General features: G+C 32.4%; 2 protein-coding genes across 2 annotated transcripts; both read right to left on the reverse strand.

The window, feature by feature from the left end:
* Window positions 1-9,867: 9,867 nt before the first annotated feature.
* On the reverse strand, window positions 9,868-11,993 carry LOC110687087 (phosphatidylinositol/phosphatidylcholine transfer protein SFH11-like). The gene is made up of 2 exons (XM_021863714.1): window positions 10,730-11,993; window positions 9,868-10,577 (listed from the first exon to the last, which is right to left on the reverse strand). The coding sequence occupies exons 1-2, from the start codon at window positions 11,558-11,560 to the stop codon at window positions 10,128-10,130; spliced, it is 1,281 nt and encodes a 426-aa protein (XP_021719406.1). The 5' UTR covers window positions 11,561-11,993; the 3' UTR covers window positions 9,868-10,127.
* Window positions 11,994-13,682: 1,689 nt separating this feature from the next.
* LOC110687369 (peroxidase 42) lies at window positions 13,683-16,857 on the reverse strand. The gene is made up of 4 exons (XM_021864014.1): window positions 16,470-16,857; window positions 15,497-15,685; window positions 15,226-15,391; window positions 13,683-14,411 (listed from the first exon to the last, which is right to left on the reverse strand). Exons 1-4 carry the CDS (start codon window positions 16,701-16,703, stop codon window positions 14,002-14,004), a joined length of 999 nt encoding a protein of 332 aa, XP_021719706.1. The 5' UTR covers window positions 16,704-16,857; the 3' UTR covers window positions 13,683-14,001.
* Window positions 16,858-17,320: the final 463 nt, after the last annotated feature.

The raw sequence follows: 17,320 nt of genomic DNA on the forward strand, positions 1-17,320 counted from the left end.
GTTGATTTTGGTGGAGGGATCTCGTCTCGGCCTCCATGTGAACATTGAGAAAACGGAAGTTTTCTGGCCCTCGGAGGACCCACGTAGCCGTCTGGTCGGTGTCTTTCCTCCAGATATTGATCGTTCTATACATGGTGTTAAGTTGCTTGGTGGTCCTGCCAGTGCGGATTCCTCTTTTGGTGGTGAGCTTGTTTCGCAGAGAGTGTCGAAGACTGTTGTGCTAATGGATGATGTTGCTAAGCTTGATGAACCCCAATGTGAGTTGTTACTACTTCGTGCGTGTACTGGGGTTTCAAAACTCTACTTTTCTATGCGGATGCTTTCCTTGCGTCGTGTTTGCAGTCTTCTAGTCTTCAGGCTACGTTTCTTCGCAATTCTAGTATTGTTGGTCCAGGACCAGCCTTCGATGGTGCTCTTAGTCTTTTTAATAGGACTATGGAGACTGACCTTATGCGTAACCCTAGTGAGATCGCTGCCCCCAAGCTCATGAAGAAATTGGCAGATATATATTTCACGAAGGTCACTGCATTTGTAAAATCCACTTTCTCCTTATCTCCGCGTCAGGTTGCCTTATGGAAGTCCCAGTAGGGGGATCACACTTCTGCCTCGTTGCGAGCGGTCCCAATATCAGGTTTGGGTCAGACTATGAATGGTAAGACTTACCGTTGTGTTCTTTGCTATCGGTTGGGTATTCCCTAATTCTCCGTTTCGACACCGTGTTCTGCTTGCTCAAGGGTTTTTGATGGGGATATATATGGGGATCATGCAGTGTCTTGTGCTGGGATGGTGGGTATTAAACATCGGCACAACGTTGTTCGTGATACCCTTGTTGATATTTGTTTTCGCTTTGGGATTTCTGCAAGAAAGGAGGTTAACGTTTGGTTGACTAGAGGGAACGACGGGGCTCTTCGACCAGCAGATGTGTTGCTTTATGCCTGGGATAGAGGCCTTAATGTATGTGTTGACTTGACACAGTCTTCTCCTTTGACACAATTTGGGTTGTCTGACTTCGTTCCTGGCCGTGTTGTGTCGGCTGCGACTCAGCGGAAGCGAGACAAGTATGGGGTGCGTTGCAGGGCTATTGGCTATGGTTTTCTTCCTTTCTCCTTTTCTTCATTGGGGGAATTAGAGAAGGATGTTGTTGCGTTGCTGAAGCAGGTTCAGGCGTACGCTAGGACTCAAGATATTGGTGCTCGTGTAGCTGCTCACATCTTCAACAGGATTGGTTCGCTATAGCTAGAGGGGTAGGGGCCCAGATTGTATCTCGGCTCCCCACTAATTTCTTGTAAATTGTTTGACTTTGTAGGTTTTTGTTACAATAATAATAATAATAATAATAATAATAATAATAATAATAATAATCCTGAAATCTGCTCTGCTCTGCCCTGCTGAAATCTGCTCTATCCAGAATCTCAAAAGAACAGGGCCTAAATTTGGCAAGATTGCAGCTTTTTATGGACTGAATTTACTAAACTTCCCTTGAAAATTTATCTTAAGAATCATGATTTATGAGGTCTTACAAAACTTTTCATGTGCTCTGCATGTACAATAATTTAATTGTATAGTATTTATTAACTTTTCATATGTTTTTGAATGATTTTAATCCTCTCTTGTTATCTTTTTGTAATTAAAAATGAAATTATCTTCATGCATTATGATTTATAAGTACTTTTTAAGGGTTATCTTTTTGTGAAGAGCACAATGTTATCGGTAAAATATAGGTGACTTTAATTTTGTTATATAGATCATCAAGGTGACTAGCTTTTTATCTTTACTAGTTTTATGCCCGGACGATACCCAGATTATTGATAAAATCTTAGAATAAACTTTTTGGCTTGAATGTTAAATGCGGTTATACAATCCCTTTTGATTTTGCAGGATATTTAGATGTACGATATCATATCGCTTATTTATACGATAGTGTATTTTTTTGTAATTTTGTTTGTAAAGTAGATATCTATATTATTTTTGACTTGAAATTATTTTTATTGAACTTAAATTATTTTTATTGAACTAAAAGTATTTTTGCCAAACTAAAATTATTTTATGACTAGATGGAAGCCCGTGCGATGCACGGTTTTTTATCTAAGATTTTTAATTATTTGATTTATTGTATTTAATAATTTCAGACAAAATTACAAAAGTTTAATATTTGTTTTTTTACTATAATTTATAAAGAATTTATTAAATATAAATAAATTGTAAATATGATATTTTTCCGTTATATAAAATCTTTAATGTGAAATGATAAATTTTTAATAATTTAAATCCTAAATCATTATTCATTGTTTTACCATATCTTTTATTTCGATATATAGAATCACTAACCTTGTCCACAACCATCCTACTACATCAATGGATAAATTGAACCGTGATATATTAGCCAAACTGAAATTGATATAAATTAAATATTTACATTTATATAAAATAAATCAATATATTTACCAATAAATGAAAAATTGTTGCGATATAAAATCAAATCTATGCATTGGAATTTTTTCATCATCTCCAAAAATAACCAAAGCCGTCCACATATTAAGTATACAACATCTAGTCGTATGCCATTACATAAACAAATAATCGTCAAGTATCCTAAAAAAATACAATGTAACTAATAATTACAAATATAAATTTAAACACAAGATTTTAAAAATTAGTCGGACATTGATGACCTAAAATTAACACAAAATTACTAACACAAAATTCGCTTGATGCGGTTTTGTATTGATACGAAATTTTATTTGTGTCGTATGATGTGTTAGATCTGCATGTAAAAAACATTTAGTAACTAAACATAAACATATAATCGTTGAGTATCCCAAATTAATACAATATAAGTAATAATTAGAAATTCTAATTTAAACATAGGATTTTAAAAATTAAGCTAAAAATTACCCGGCCATTGATGACCAAAAATTAACACAAAATTACTAATACAAAATTCGCTTGATAGGGTTTTTTATTGATACGAAATTTTGTTTATGTCGTATGATGTGTCAATTTATAATAGTAGGTATTACAAATTTTAATTTAATTATAATTAACAAACAATTTGTATTTCTTATCATAAATATTATCAAAATTTATCTTATAATGATAGGTATCAAACTTTATTATAAGCGTTTATCATTTAAATATTTTTTAGTATATTTTTTTTGGATTTCTTATACTCGTAGTATTGAATTAATAAATTTATCTTTTCCTATATTTTTACTTTATTTTTTTCATTAAAATAATTTAATTCGTGGATTATAATCTACGTGGAATTAAAATTTTAGATATATCAAATCTAATTCGTTACTTTTATCTAGGTGTACGTGGCATTAAAATTTTAGATATATCAAATCTAATTCCTTACTTTTATCTAGGTGGCAACATAATTTTTTAACTCAAAAATAAAATACAAATCTTTCTTCTTATTGGTCGAAATAATACCTTTTCTTACGTGGCGCTCCGAATGCTCTCCAAAAATGCCTACTTTATTTATATATATTAGATTATTAAAACTTATTTTTACTAATTCTCTATTATTTTTTATATTAATTAAATATACTCGTATTATAAATAGATCTTATTTTACAAAACTTTTTAAAACGAATTTTGTGATCAAATTAGAACCGAGTTATACGATATTTATTAAAAGTTATGATTTATTTTGTATATATGAAATATTAGAAGTATATCGATAATAAAACACTATACAATATTTTTATCTTAGAAAAATCTATCCAAAATTCACTTACTTAGCATCATATGTGTCACAATAATATCTATTTGTCGCCTACGTGGCGCGACACTTGACGAAAAACTGGAATGTCAAGTGTCATTGTCTCATGGCCTGGCTGCGAGACCGGCTTTGGTGCCTGGCGGTTGCCCATTTGGTAGATAAGATTTATAATAAAATTTTGCTGTGAATGTTAAATACGGTCATATAATCCCTTTTGATAATTTATATAGTAGTGTACTTTTTGTGGTTTAGTTTGTAAATAGATATTTATGTTATTATTGACTTGAAATTATTTTTATTGAACTTATATTATTTTTACTAAACTGAAAGCATTTTTAGCAAACTAAAATTATTTTTACTGATTAGGACTTATTTTTACATATTCTCTATTTTTTTGAATAAATATATTATATTTATGTTGTTATTAACTTGAAATTATTTTTATTGAACTTAAATTACTTTTACAGAAATGGAAGTTTTTTTTACCAATATTCACTGTTATTTTTTAAAATAAAATAATATATTATATATGGAACTTACTTTAAAGAACTTTTTAAAAACGAATTTTATGATGGAAATAGAACCGAGTTATAGGATATTTATTAAAAGTTATGATTAATTTTGTATATATGAAATATTAGAAGTTTATCGACAATAAAACTTTATCCGACAATTTTATCTTAAAAAATCTATCCAAAGTTTGCTTACTTAGCATCATATGTGTCACAATAATACCTAATTTTCATCTACATGGCGCGATACATGTCGAATAACTGGAATGTCAAGTGTCGTTGTCTCGTGACCTGACTGCGCGACTGACTTTATATATTAGTGATATGATATGATAAGGATAAAATTATACCCGTTTTATAATATTTATTGTACATCCGTTTTAATCTTAAGAGTCTACTAGAGTAATATTCATTGTACATCCGTCTTAATCTAAGAGTAAGATCCTAAAAATGGCACATTACTTTATAGAGTAAGGACATCTGAATTTTCAGGTTACACATTTTACAGGTGTCGTAGGATTGTCCTTAAACTGAAGGACTTTATACCTTTCTAATAAGCTTTTAATTAAAGTACAATTAATTAATTAATTAATACTTAGAAGGAAGGAATCCAAGGTTTTGGGACTTAAAAAATGAAGCAACTTGCAGAACAGACAACCATTCATGTTTAGGAGTTGCACGTGAGGTTTAATTTCTTAATCATTACCTTCACTCAAGAATATTATATGCACGTGTGCTGAAATTATATTTCTATGAGCATACTTACTTCTCAAGGCAACTTGTATAGAAAACTTAGTTTTAATTTTAATGATAAAATAAATCGAGTTTATAATAGATTATTAGATAGTTAACATGTTTGTTGTCTAATAAAACGAATTTGCAATAGATCATTGGATAGTTAACATGTTTGTTATCTAACACTTAATGAAATAATAATCGAACAGTGAATTTCTATATACGAAATATATCTTTTTAATTAATTCCACATCAATTTAATTTACCAACTTACTAGATGCAAAATATCATGTAAACATATACTCCGTAATAAGTTGATTACATCTTTTACAAGAGAGTATGAATATTACAAATGAATTCTATTAATTAGAGGAGTACGTTACGTAATAGTTAAGATCAGATGTTACTATATATATTCACATGTAAAAACCTCATTTTAGCTTATCACCATGACTAAAGATACGCCAAAACATCAATTTAAGTTTTAACTTTATCAGTATATTTCAATTCATTATATGCAGATATAATGTACGTGATTTTCAACAACTTATTCATTTATCTAAATTGAAATAACAATCGAACATTTCTTAAATGTATATGTATATCCGAAATGTGACAACTAGATCCGAGCAAAAAGGAGTTAAATTTGTGCTATAAGGGCGCACGTGGGGTTCCATGCACACTTTCTCCCTTCTTAATGCAACAATTCCAAATATTAATATCACACCACCCTCTTTTCTTTTTCTTGCCCATCACTTTCCTCTCCACTTCTCTACTGTAGGAGTATCTTCTACTGAAGTAGTAAGATTTTCTAACTTCTATAGAGGCAGTTATAGACTTATAAATTTATAATGTTTACTTTGGTAATTAGTTAGGCTGCTTCTTCCTTAATTTTGCATTAATATACAATAGTATGTATAAGCAATGAATGAAGCACAAATTAAGGTAAACATGGATGAAGTAGTAGCAGAGCTACAAAGCGAAAGGCGAAAGAATGCCGAGCTTTTGCAAAGGATATCAGCTCTAGAAGCTCAAATTCAACATGAAACAGAAAAGAGCTCTTCTACTTCACTCATGAAAATTAATGGTCAAGTATGTTTTTTTATTTCTTTTTTTTTTTTTTATTTATTTATTCCCCTTGTCTATTAAAAGTGTTTTTATTTTATTCATATATGATTAGTATTATGAAATTATTGGTAGTTAATTATAAGTTCGTTTTATGTGCAATGATGTATTCTTCTTAAGTTCATTTTTATTTTTCGATGAAGTAGGAAGCTAATAAGGGTTGGTAGTGAAGCAAGCTAATCGTAAGGAACTCCAAGTTGATCCTGAGGATGAAATTAGATCGGATTTAAACATTTGATCCAAAGAACTTTTACCAAACTTCCCTTTATTTAGTAAAGATTATTCTACATGTATTGATGTAAACATATATTCAACAATTTGAGATTATATTGGACTAAAAGGTTTGATCTAAAGAGTGTATATGTGTGTTTTATTTATCGTTGATCGTATATAGTGAGTAACGAGTAATATATATTCAAAAATTAATGAAATTTTGGGGTAAGGTTACGTATGTCTAAACCTAGAAAAAGCTATTATAGGTCGTGAGCTAGGTACATACTTTCTCTTAGTGATCGAGGTTGCTTGTATTATTGGGGGCTTGTCCCAGGTTCTCACAGTGAGAAACAAAAATTGTTTCTCACATTGAATTTTTGTAAATAAATCAACAACTTTATCCAGTCACCATCAATTGTGGGGCTCACAATAATAAAAAAGTTGTTGGTTTATTAATTTACGAAAATGCCATGTGAGAAATAGTTTTTGTTTCTCACTGTGAGAAACTGGAGCATACTCGTTAGTCATCTAGTTTTGTGAAAAAAAGAAAAAAAAAATCTCAACTAGTTCATGTTTCTTAATTTCGATAGTTGTGCTAAAGTATGTTTTAGGAGTAACCATGAAGCATCTCCTTGCATAGGACAGATAATTTATACCAGGATATGATCTTCAAAATCAATTAATCAGCTGAAGACAATGAACCTCATTGTTAGCTTAAGTTGCTTCAAATTTGGCTCCTTTTAATCTAAAATAAGACTCAAGATCCTAGGCAAGTATTCTTTGAGACTTGAAAGAACACACACACACACAAAAAAAAAAAAAAAAAAAAAAAAAAGTTGTCTTGGCATTTCAAAAGTTGTTGAGTTGTTATTTATACTTCAATTTATTATGTATGTAAAAAAGATTAATAACAGACATTGCTACATCTACTCACTGGGTAGTTATCCTACTATATATTGAACGTACGTACTTAAGGATCAACTAGCTAGGGGAAATGACACACAATCTTAATGCTTTTATAAATTTCATTTCCAGATTAGGCATCCAAATAGTACTGAAGATAGATGCAGCATGAAACATAAGAGACTAAAGATTGAAACAAGTGCTGAAAAACTTGATATGAATGACATAAGATCTCCAAAAGATTCGAAACATGAGAAGGGTGTTGTAAGTTGGATGTGTATGGATAATGAGACACAATCTCTACTTTTCGACAAATCTAAAGATGTCGAATCTATGTTGGAATGTAAAGATCATACAGATGACAATGATGATGATGAAGACGAATCGTGCACTTATGAGGATGCACAAGATCATGTGAAAATTGTAGATGAAGAAAGTGTAGGCCAAGCCATTGGTGAAGAAATGTGTATGAACTCCAAAGAGTTTAGAACCCGAGACCGCCTAAATGAGGTAGATGTTTCGAGCATGAGTCAAAAATTAGAACAAGGTTGGGAAGAAGTGAAGAAGAGTAAAGGATTTAGAAACTTGTCTTTACAAAAGAAGCCTCCTAAAGTTGCTTTCTGCCCCAAAGAAGTAAGGGGAATATTGGAGTCTCGTATGCTCGATATGAAGAATGCTCAGGCTCATACCATGAGGAAGATCATAGTTTTCGCGTCATTAGGCCTAAGGCATGGGTGTGATGATATGTATGAATTGGACTTCAATCATTTCAGCATTTTGAGGAAGGGAGAGCCTTATATATCACAAAGTAATCCAGGGGTAACCAATGAAATCAATTCTTGTATGATAAAGAATTTCTTGTTATTTGTTGTGCTTCAAAACTAGTAGGGTGTAAGTTTGGTTTCATGTATTATAGGAGCATGTTTTATTCGAAAATCCTGGAGTGAAGAGGAAGGTGTTTTACCCCAATCGACACAACCAAGTGTTATGTCCTGTTCGGATACTAGAGGAGGAACAAGCTATGCGCCCGTGTGATGTTACCTGTCCATCATGCTTGTTTCTGAGCATCAAATATGGTGGGAGTACAAGAAATATTCCGCAGGACGAGTAAGGCTTCCTTACTTTTACCTAGAAATACTTATCTGAACTTATTACACCTTATCATAACTTACATGGATTTGTCAATATTGATCTTGCACGTAACCATATAGCTCTATCTTAGCTAATAAAAATACAAATTTACATATGCATATTGTACTTGTGAGCTAATATTAGTATGTAACCTTCTGTGAGTTGCATAAGATATGTAAGGCAACGAATGGGACGAAACAAGCTGAAATCATTTGGTCCACTCATATGCCTTATGGCGAGACTAGTCAATGTTAGAACGGGGAGTTTCTTCTTTAAGGCTCTTGGTATCACACTGCTCTTCATGGCAGGTTTTCCTGATGACATTGTTCAGAGGGAAACTAAGTACAGGAGCTTAGACCTGTTGCAGAAGTACTACAGGTATGTAAATCAAGTCTGTTTTCAATAAATAAGGTTCTCACTATAATCACTGTCAAATTACAATATCGATCTTTTGTTTTTGTTTTGAGCATAATTGCAGAACAGATGAAGATGCAGCAGGGGAGGAGCTTTTTCTTACAAAAGCTTCAGCTTCTGAACTAGTAAGATAATTTCTTTTTAGTTGATTCACTGTATTATACTAGCATTTATTTTGTTTAGACAGCCTCTTTCCGGCCAATAATTTGAGACATTCTGTGAGTAATTTCCTCAGGCTCCTCCTGAATTGGAGAAGCCTAATACAAAGACAACAAGAAGATCAAAAGGAAAGAGGCAGCAAACTGCAAGTTTTGCAAGCAATGAAAATTCGAAGACGCCTCCACAAGCAACAACCGCAGCTCCCCTTGTCACTCCTAATGCAACATTTCAGACTATGCAATCATCAAATCATATGATCCTCAACTCCCTGCAGCCTAATATATTTTACAATCATGTCAATCAACATCCTTTATGCCCGATGTTATTCCCACCTCGGCCAGCTAATGCAATGACACCTTTGATGTATTGGCCTATGGTTCAGAATGCATATCCTACTTGCCCTCACCCGGCTTCAACTTATGAATATCGGTCTTTAGATGGAATTAATCAAAGCCACTACATGCCAGTCCATCCATGGCCTTGTTATAGCCATAGACTAGGAACACACGTTGCTGTTGATTCAAACGAAGCTGCCATTACAGACTCTGCAAGCAGTACCGAGCATAAGTAAGCTCTAGTCAGGTTGCATTGTGCAAAGACCATTTCTATGTTGCCTTGATACAATGATGCATTGGTCCATATGTGCATTTGCACCTATTTTTTCCTCTTTTATGGGAGGAACAGAAAAGAAAAAAGAATACTTTATTTCTTGGTATTAGAAAAGGTGGCTCCTGCTGGTTTATTTTCCTATAATTCTTCGTAACACTACATCAGCAATGTTTTAAGGAAAAAAAAAATTACAGTTTAATACGAAGAGTTACAATTGCAACATCAGTTGGGGGAAGGGAAATAGAATATGACAAGTTCAGTAGTGAGATTTTCATACAGAAACACTAACTGAAACACAATATTAATAGTAACTAATTTTGGATAACTGTATATGCCCAAATCTGAACTTTGTTATGATTAACTGCAAGAAGGGTTACAGAAACTAGGATGTACGAAGTAGTAATTTTAAAATCTGTTATTCTTAAACAATGTTGTGTATACACATTTATTGTCGTTTATGACATTTTGGTGTCTGGAAAACCAATTACACCATATTCTAAACTCGCTAGTACTAAGAAGTTTTTTACTAATGAATGAATCCTTCGTATTGGAATTAAGGCTTTGACTAGTTAAACATGTAGGAGTCACCTAAATGTAAATTAACTTGTCTTCGGCTCTGCAGCGTTTACCAGCTTCATCTGCAAACCTTTTAGCTGTTCTGAAAACCTATGCAACACCTGTTTAGTCTCTCCAAGTGCTGCTTCCATAGTGCGAAATCTTTTCTCTGCTTCATCTGCTGTGATTTGCAGCTGTTTTATTGTTTCTGACAATGGTACGTTGTCTTCTTCCTTTGTGAATTGCCTGCATTTGTAATCTGGTGTGCTTTGAGCACTCAACCAAGTTTGTTCCACATTCATTGTATCATCATAATACTCTTCAATCTTATTTGACTTAAGCAGCTGTAAAATATCCGGATCATTCCATGGTCCTTTATCGCTTAACATACATCCACCGTGATCAGAACACAAGCATTCTCCACCAAGGAAACTTGGCAAGTTACTTGGATCGATAGCCTCAACGAGTTTACTTCTGAAGTTAGTCCCTAAAACCTGCACATATTCTTATTAGTCCTGATGCATTGAAAACATGTTTCAGAACTTTTATTTTTTTGAACAATAATTTAATTTCCTGTAAAGTTAGCATTATTTTGCTTCTTTACCTATTTGAAAAGAACAATTTTTTTTAAAGAGCAAATGAACACCTGTATCTTTGCAGCAGTATGTGCATCAAGAAAAGTCTTCAAGGCCTTCCAAAGAGCGCGAAAACCAGACCCTGCATTGACAATGTAAAGGCTGTTCAGAGTATCCGGGTAGTAATTGCTGTCAATCTTTTGAAACTCCAAGAACAGATATCTTGCTTGTTTGGAGAAGCTTGAGATTCCAATCCCCTTCACATCTAGAATAGCCGTGGTAGAACCAATTCGCTTCCCTGCAGCAACTGTACAAGCAGGGTACCTCAATCGCGCTGTTTTTTCCTGCTCGTACACATGATGCTTCACCAGCCTATCAAGAGTTGTTCTCTGAAGAAGTCCCTCAAGGTCTAACATCCCCATCCTCTCAATATACACTGGCCTCCCACTTCTATCCACGCCATGATAACCATGAGGATAAAACTTTTGAACCTCTTTGTATTCCTCAAACTTAAACTCTTTAGCAATCGCGTCAACCCCAAACTCCTCCCTCCATTTCAGATGATTGAGAAATGATTCTTTGGCTTTCGAGATATCATAGTCTTTTGTGTGCAAAAACCTCAATAGAGTATGATAATCATATGGCTTCCTATCTGCCACAGGCTGTGCTTCCTGCCCACCCTGATCCTGAAGCAGTGCTTCGCGTAACTTTTGAACAGCTTGATCATCATTAGGATCATGGATATCCTCTATCGCATCACCTTTGTTCCTCCAAACTTTTTTGCCTAAACTTTGTAACACCTTAAAAGACGATGACATTTTTCTTGGACTACAACTACAACAACACAACTCATGGATCGCGCTCTTAGAATATCTGAACAATTTCTTAACCATAAGTAGCATAATTTTTTTTGCCTTAGATGGACCGCATAGAATATTTTGTGTTACCTAAATAGAGTATGTCTTCTTAGATTAACCTACCTACAGATTCCTGAAACCTTTTCCATACAATCCATAGTTGAATCCAAGTGCTAATGCTTTTTAAAGAGATCAGAAAATCAGAGAATCTTTGTTGCTGCTAACTAAAGGAACGTATGTTACATAGTTACATGTATCATAACATTCATGCTGTCATGTGGCCTGATATTGGTGAACCAGAAGCTGCACTGTTGTACTAGTGGCCTTAGCCGAACCGGCCGATTAGCTTGAATTGGGCCGTAGCTTCTTTCCTCATAGGATGTTTAAACCAAGCCAGGCCCATGTACTCGAAATTTGGGTTAATTGAAGAATTGTTAGTCTCTTTGAATGACTTCGTTATTGCTTCGGAATAATCTCTAACTTATTAACCTTTATATAGTCTTAACTTGAAAGTATTAAACTCTTATATCCATGATAATTTGTGTTCAAAACCTTTAATTTTTGGTGGGATATCATTATCAAGTCTCTTTTTAAAAAGTTTTCATCTTTTCATCTTTCACTAATATCAAGGGTAAATTGATTCATTAAGGCGCCAAAATTACCTTGAAATTGACTATAAATCAAAGTTCATGCATCTTTATTAAACAATTTTCAACTGCATAACAGTTCTTTATAAAATGGAAAAGCTTAAAGCTCTACATACAAGTGATACAAATAAAAGAGGTCCATACATCTACACTTCACATTAGCTTAAACAAAAAAGATCATGAATAAATTAAAAAGATCGAAATTTGGCTATTTCTAGCATAGAAAACCTTAAGTTTTGAAAACCCTAAAGAAAATTTGAAAAGAATGGTAACTAAGGACTTTTGAAATTTATTTAGTTACGTATCTAGCGTAAGGCTTTGTTGTTATTGTTGTTACGTATCTACCTATCAGGCCAATTACTCGGATAGGTATAACAAAGTGCAACCTTATGCCAAGTTGTACAATACTTTCATGAGCAAGAAAATATTCTTAGATTAATATAAGTAACCTACAATTCCATATAACAAATTAGTCCGTTGGAATTAAGGAGTGTTTAATGAATTTATTGTTTAAGCTAAACATCATTAACTCCATTGCCCTCAAATAACCTACAAACTGATTAGTATAATATGGAAACAATATATGAATAATTAGATCCTTACCTACTCTAGTATCATATTGGAATCTTATTCTTAATATATATCCCACTATACATAAAATATAAGGTTATGCATGTGCTATGATTTTATGGTCCACTATTATAATTTGCTACATTCTATATTTTTCTGAATTGACATTTTCTATGTAACACTCCCTTCCTGAATTGACATTATACTTGTATATGATATTCATTACACAAGCCACCGACACTAATGATGGATAAGGATTTAAGGAATGTAAATGATTTTTATTTACCCTACTTGCTGCTTCACTATCAAGTACAAGTACAATAATTATTGGCTTAGGTTGTACTAACTAAAAGAGAATTTCTACTAGACGTGCGTGTAAATAAGTCGAGCTGAGTTTGAATATTAGCCCCTGTTCATTTCACCTTAAATAAATAATATAAAATTAAAATAATTTCAGTTTAGTAAAAATAATTCCATTTCAGTAAAATTCAGTAATTATAAAGAAGAAATATAATAGAAAATCAGTAAAATAATTTCAATTCAGCAAAAATAATTTCAGTTCAGTAAAAATAATTCTAGTTTAGTAAAAATAATTTAAGTTCGGCAAAAATAATTTCAATTCATTAAAAACAATTTCAGTTTGGCAAAAATAAGGTGAAGTGAACGAGGGCTTACTCTATTTGTGTTAAATCATTTTTTTTTTTTTGTGTTAAATCATTTAATACAGACTAGTTAGAATTGAGCTTCTGAAGTGATCAAGCTCAATAAGTTAATTAAACTTTTAGTTTAAATTAAATAACCAACCAATTGAACTCTAAATGATCTTCAAAATTGAAAAAAAAATTAAAAAAAAAAATCTATTTAATTTGTTCTTTATCAACATAGGTAATGAATGAAGCAATAATGTAATTTGAACTAGTAGATATTACGAGGATGTAATTATATATGACTAGAATAATACGGAGTATAATATTAATATATGGGGCATTAAAAAAAGGGAAATACATTAATTGATCATTATTCCCTCACATCTTAAAAAGAAAACACCACCCTAGCTACTAACAGTCTTAACATATTGCATTCATTACATGAAACTATGAAAGCAAATAAGCTTACAATATGATGGCATATGCAATCATTAAGATCACTATACCACTATATATAGAGCTAAAATGATTAAACACCATTTTATTCTAATACTTAATTATCACATATTAGCAACATTAATCCATGCATAACAAGGATTAATATATAGTTGATGATGATGATCTAATGAAGCTTGTTTACAACACTACATTGCTTTCTAATCTCACCCTTGGAGCCAGTAAGTGGGTTATTCTCAGACAAAATGGTTAGTGCCCTTGAAAATTCCTTGAAGAAGTAGTCTTGGTTTTTAGCCATTTTAACCACATATGGTCTAGTCCTCTTGTCTGTGGCTAGTTGATGGTCCACAATGAGTAAACCCTTGCTGTCCAATATGTTCCGGTAGTAGTTGTTGTCGAAAATCATAGGGGTACCGCGGTCATTTCTCACGTATTGGACCGCCTTCGGGTCTGGAATCGGGTCATAACATTTCTTTAGCATGTGGGGTACGTGGTCCGGGTTCAAGTTTGGGTCGACTTCTGGGTACAGCCTGTGGACCAGCTTTGTACAATGGGTTCTGCCCACACTATGAGCACCTGTTGAAGGTTAAATTAAATAATTATTAACTACCAACTTTAGTTGGTTTACTAATTTTTTTGGTTAAGGTTCATTGTCTTAGCATTAATTATTTTTATTAGGGTTGTGGCCCTTGTGGGTTCATAATTACACCTTAATTATCCAAAAGAAAGTACTTAATCAATGGTTGTGATTAAGAAGTTTATTAATCAAAGTAATTAGTAGTATTATATTCATTAGACAATTTTGGTAAATGGATTGAAATCTTGGAATAGAAGGTCAAAAAAACTTTGCTGGATGTCACTTACAAGACTCAAAAGTAAAGTTTGAGTGGAATATATATTCAAAAGTAAATTAAAACTTGAGTAGATAAAAGAAGAATATTAAATTGAATTACTTGAACACTTTGTGATGGTATCTTTGGAGAAGTGAAAATGAGATGATGAGATTCATGTGATAAACCCCACATACATAGTTACTTTGCTTTGTCTATATGCATATTGAAAACTACTTTTGTTTTCAAAATTGGTGAGATTATTTGAAAAAAATGTTTCAAGTAATTTGTCATAAATGAGATTTGAAATCTGCGTACAAGATTACTCAAAAATATTAATTTGAAAATTATAACAACCAACTAAACTACGAAGTACTCGTAGTTGACACTTACATATGTACTCTATTATTGTGATGATCAGTGTATGACATAGTAAATATATGATCATAAAATTATCTCATATATGTCATGTGAGAACGGTTGTATGTATAAGCATATATTAAGATGTATGTATGTATGTAAGGACAAGCATGTAAACAAGAAATGATGAATAAAGTTACCTAGCAAAGCAACAACTCCCTTAGAGTCAATCCCAATAGACTTAAACCTATCAAGCACCATACTCATACTCTCATTGTGGTCTGGGAGATATTGCTCCAATATCTCTGCTCTGCTCCTTCTTCCATCCCTCCTTCCAGTTTTCAGAGGAATGTGGGGTCCTCCTAACTGGAAAAAAAAAAGAAAAAATGAAATTAACATCGATTAATCTTCTTGTTAGACTTAGACACGCCTAGTGCGAGTTATTTTAAACAAAAAATGAAGGGTAATTACCTGAACAATGCCGTCTCTAGCGGATAAAACAAGAATATCAGCACAAGAAACAACGCCAGGACACTCTCTTTCAATAGCCTCCTTGATGGTGTCAAGGTACCTAAAGTTTCTTAACCCAAAGCTCCTGTCCATTTCCTTCTCTGACATCATCCTCCTTGTTGAATCCAGCAGCAATGACGCATCACATGACTAACATACATACATAGCCTAAATTAATAAATTTAATTATCTTAATCTCATAAAGTATTTATAATTCTTCAAAGATAAATTAGCTTAGATTCTCTCAAGCGCACTTTAAAGCTCAAAAAATAATTAAATTAGTAAACTTCCAATTATATCTTTTTTGACTTTTTTTTTTTTTTTTTTTTTTTTTTGACATTGATTTTTTTGACTTGTTACATGTTAATACTTCATCTTATGTTCTTTTCAACCTTTTATTATGATCAAATTCTAACTTAAATATGGATGTTTTAATATTTCATAATTTCAACCTTCATGCCTCTTTTTTTTTCTTTTTTTTTTTTCCTTTTTTTTTGCCTCCAGATTTGCAAAGAAGGTTCAATACTAGAGGATGTATGGGTAAAGTTCAGGTTTGGTTTCAGAGCAATTTTAGGTTATGCTCAAACTGTCAAAACAAATATGTAAAATGCATGATAAAATATGATAAATGGAACAAATTCGAGCTGTTTAAACTTAGCATTAGCTCTAGTTCACTAGCTTCAGTTCAAGTTCAGATCATGTCATCGAGTCAAACTACAGATCACTAACTCTACAAAAAAAACTACCCCAAACATCCAGTACGACAATTAAGTTAATAGACATCCACATACATTGTTCAAGTCCAAGTTATAAACTTCTACACACATACATCACTAGTTAAGTCATACATGTAACAACCTTTTGTACAGTATGTGAATAGTGTGAAAGTAAAAGTGTTTCATCTAATAAAACCGAGGAAGTATAAGTTAGTTACCTCAACAGCACAGTCATGGAAGATATTCCTAAGCCAAGAGAAAGCAGTATTTTTATGGCGTTTGTAAAGAAGCTTGACTTGTTCTTTGATGATATCTTCAGCTTGAGGACAAGTGTCCTTGTAGTAATTCATAACAAGCCCAACAACTTTTTCTTCCTCATTATTTTCTGCAAATGCTGCTGAGAAAGATAACACAACAACTATGAACACAAACAACAAAGTTTTGAATCCCATTTTTTTTCTCTCTATCTTTAGTTTTTGGTTTTGTTGCCCCACTTTTCTGAATTCTTGTACACCTTTGTTACTCCTTAAATAAGGGAACTATGTGATCGAGTAAGTGATAAGCTATTGTTACTAGTGGCCACTTGGCATCAATGTATGCAATAATTAACACGGGTGCAAGATTACTTCATACTTCATCTGTTCCATATATTAGCTGTCGTTTTGGCTATTCGAAAAACAAAACTTCATCTACGTAGTATAATTTGTCTCAAAATATTTTGATAAATTATTAATTATATGTTCATGTCAATGTATGCAACTATAAATTTATATAAATGCTACTTCCATACAAAGTTCATTTTTGAAAATACGTGTATTATTAACTAAATTATTTGGTAATTTTTCACTTTCCTGCAGTGAACATCAGCTTTGGATCCCACCTTACTAACTTTGAATTTTCTAGTAATTATGTATTTAATTTATTTGGTTATTATAATGTTGCTTGTTTTGGGAGTTATGGATTGATGGACAGATGGATGGATGCATTCATATGAAATTTATACAAATAATAAGTTTGAACCTTGTGAATTGTGAACAATTGTTATTAAAAACAAGTGGTATAATAATTT

Source organism: Chenopodium quinoa, unplaced genomic scaffold (genome assembly GCF_001683475.1).
Source record: "Chenopodium quinoa cultivar QQ74 unplaced genomic scaffold, ASM168347v1, whole genome shotgun sequence".
Lineage (NCBI taxonomy): Eukaryota > Viridiplantae > Streptophyta > Magnoliopsida > Caryophyllales > Amaranthaceae > Chenopodium > Chenopodium quinoa.

What these genes read in the sequence shown, in the direction of transcription:
- LOC110687369 (XM_021864014.1), bottom strand. Translation starts at nt 16,703, where the DNA reads ATGGGATTCAAAACTTTGTTGTTTGTGTTCATAGTTGTTGTGTTATCT. An exon ending in TCCATGACTGTGCTGTTGAG is followed by an intron (nt 15,686 to 16,469) that starts GTAACTAACTTA and finishes TATGTATGTTAG; the next exon opens with TCATGTGATGCGTCATTGCT. An exon ending in GGGAGTTGTTGCTTTGCTAG is followed by an intron (nt 14,412 to 15,225) that starts GTAACTTTATTC and finishes AACCTTCAACAG; the next exon opens with GTGCTCATAGTGTGGGCAGA.
- LOC110687087 (XM_021863714.1), bottom strand. Translation starts at nt 11,560, where the DNA reads ATGCTACTTATGGTTAAGAAATTGTTCAGATATTCTAAGAGCGCGATC. An exon ending in ATACTGCTGCAAAGATACAG is followed by an intron (nt 10,578 to 10,729) that starts GTGTTCATTTGC and finishes GAATATGTGCAG; the next exon opens with GTTTTAGGGACTAACTTCAG.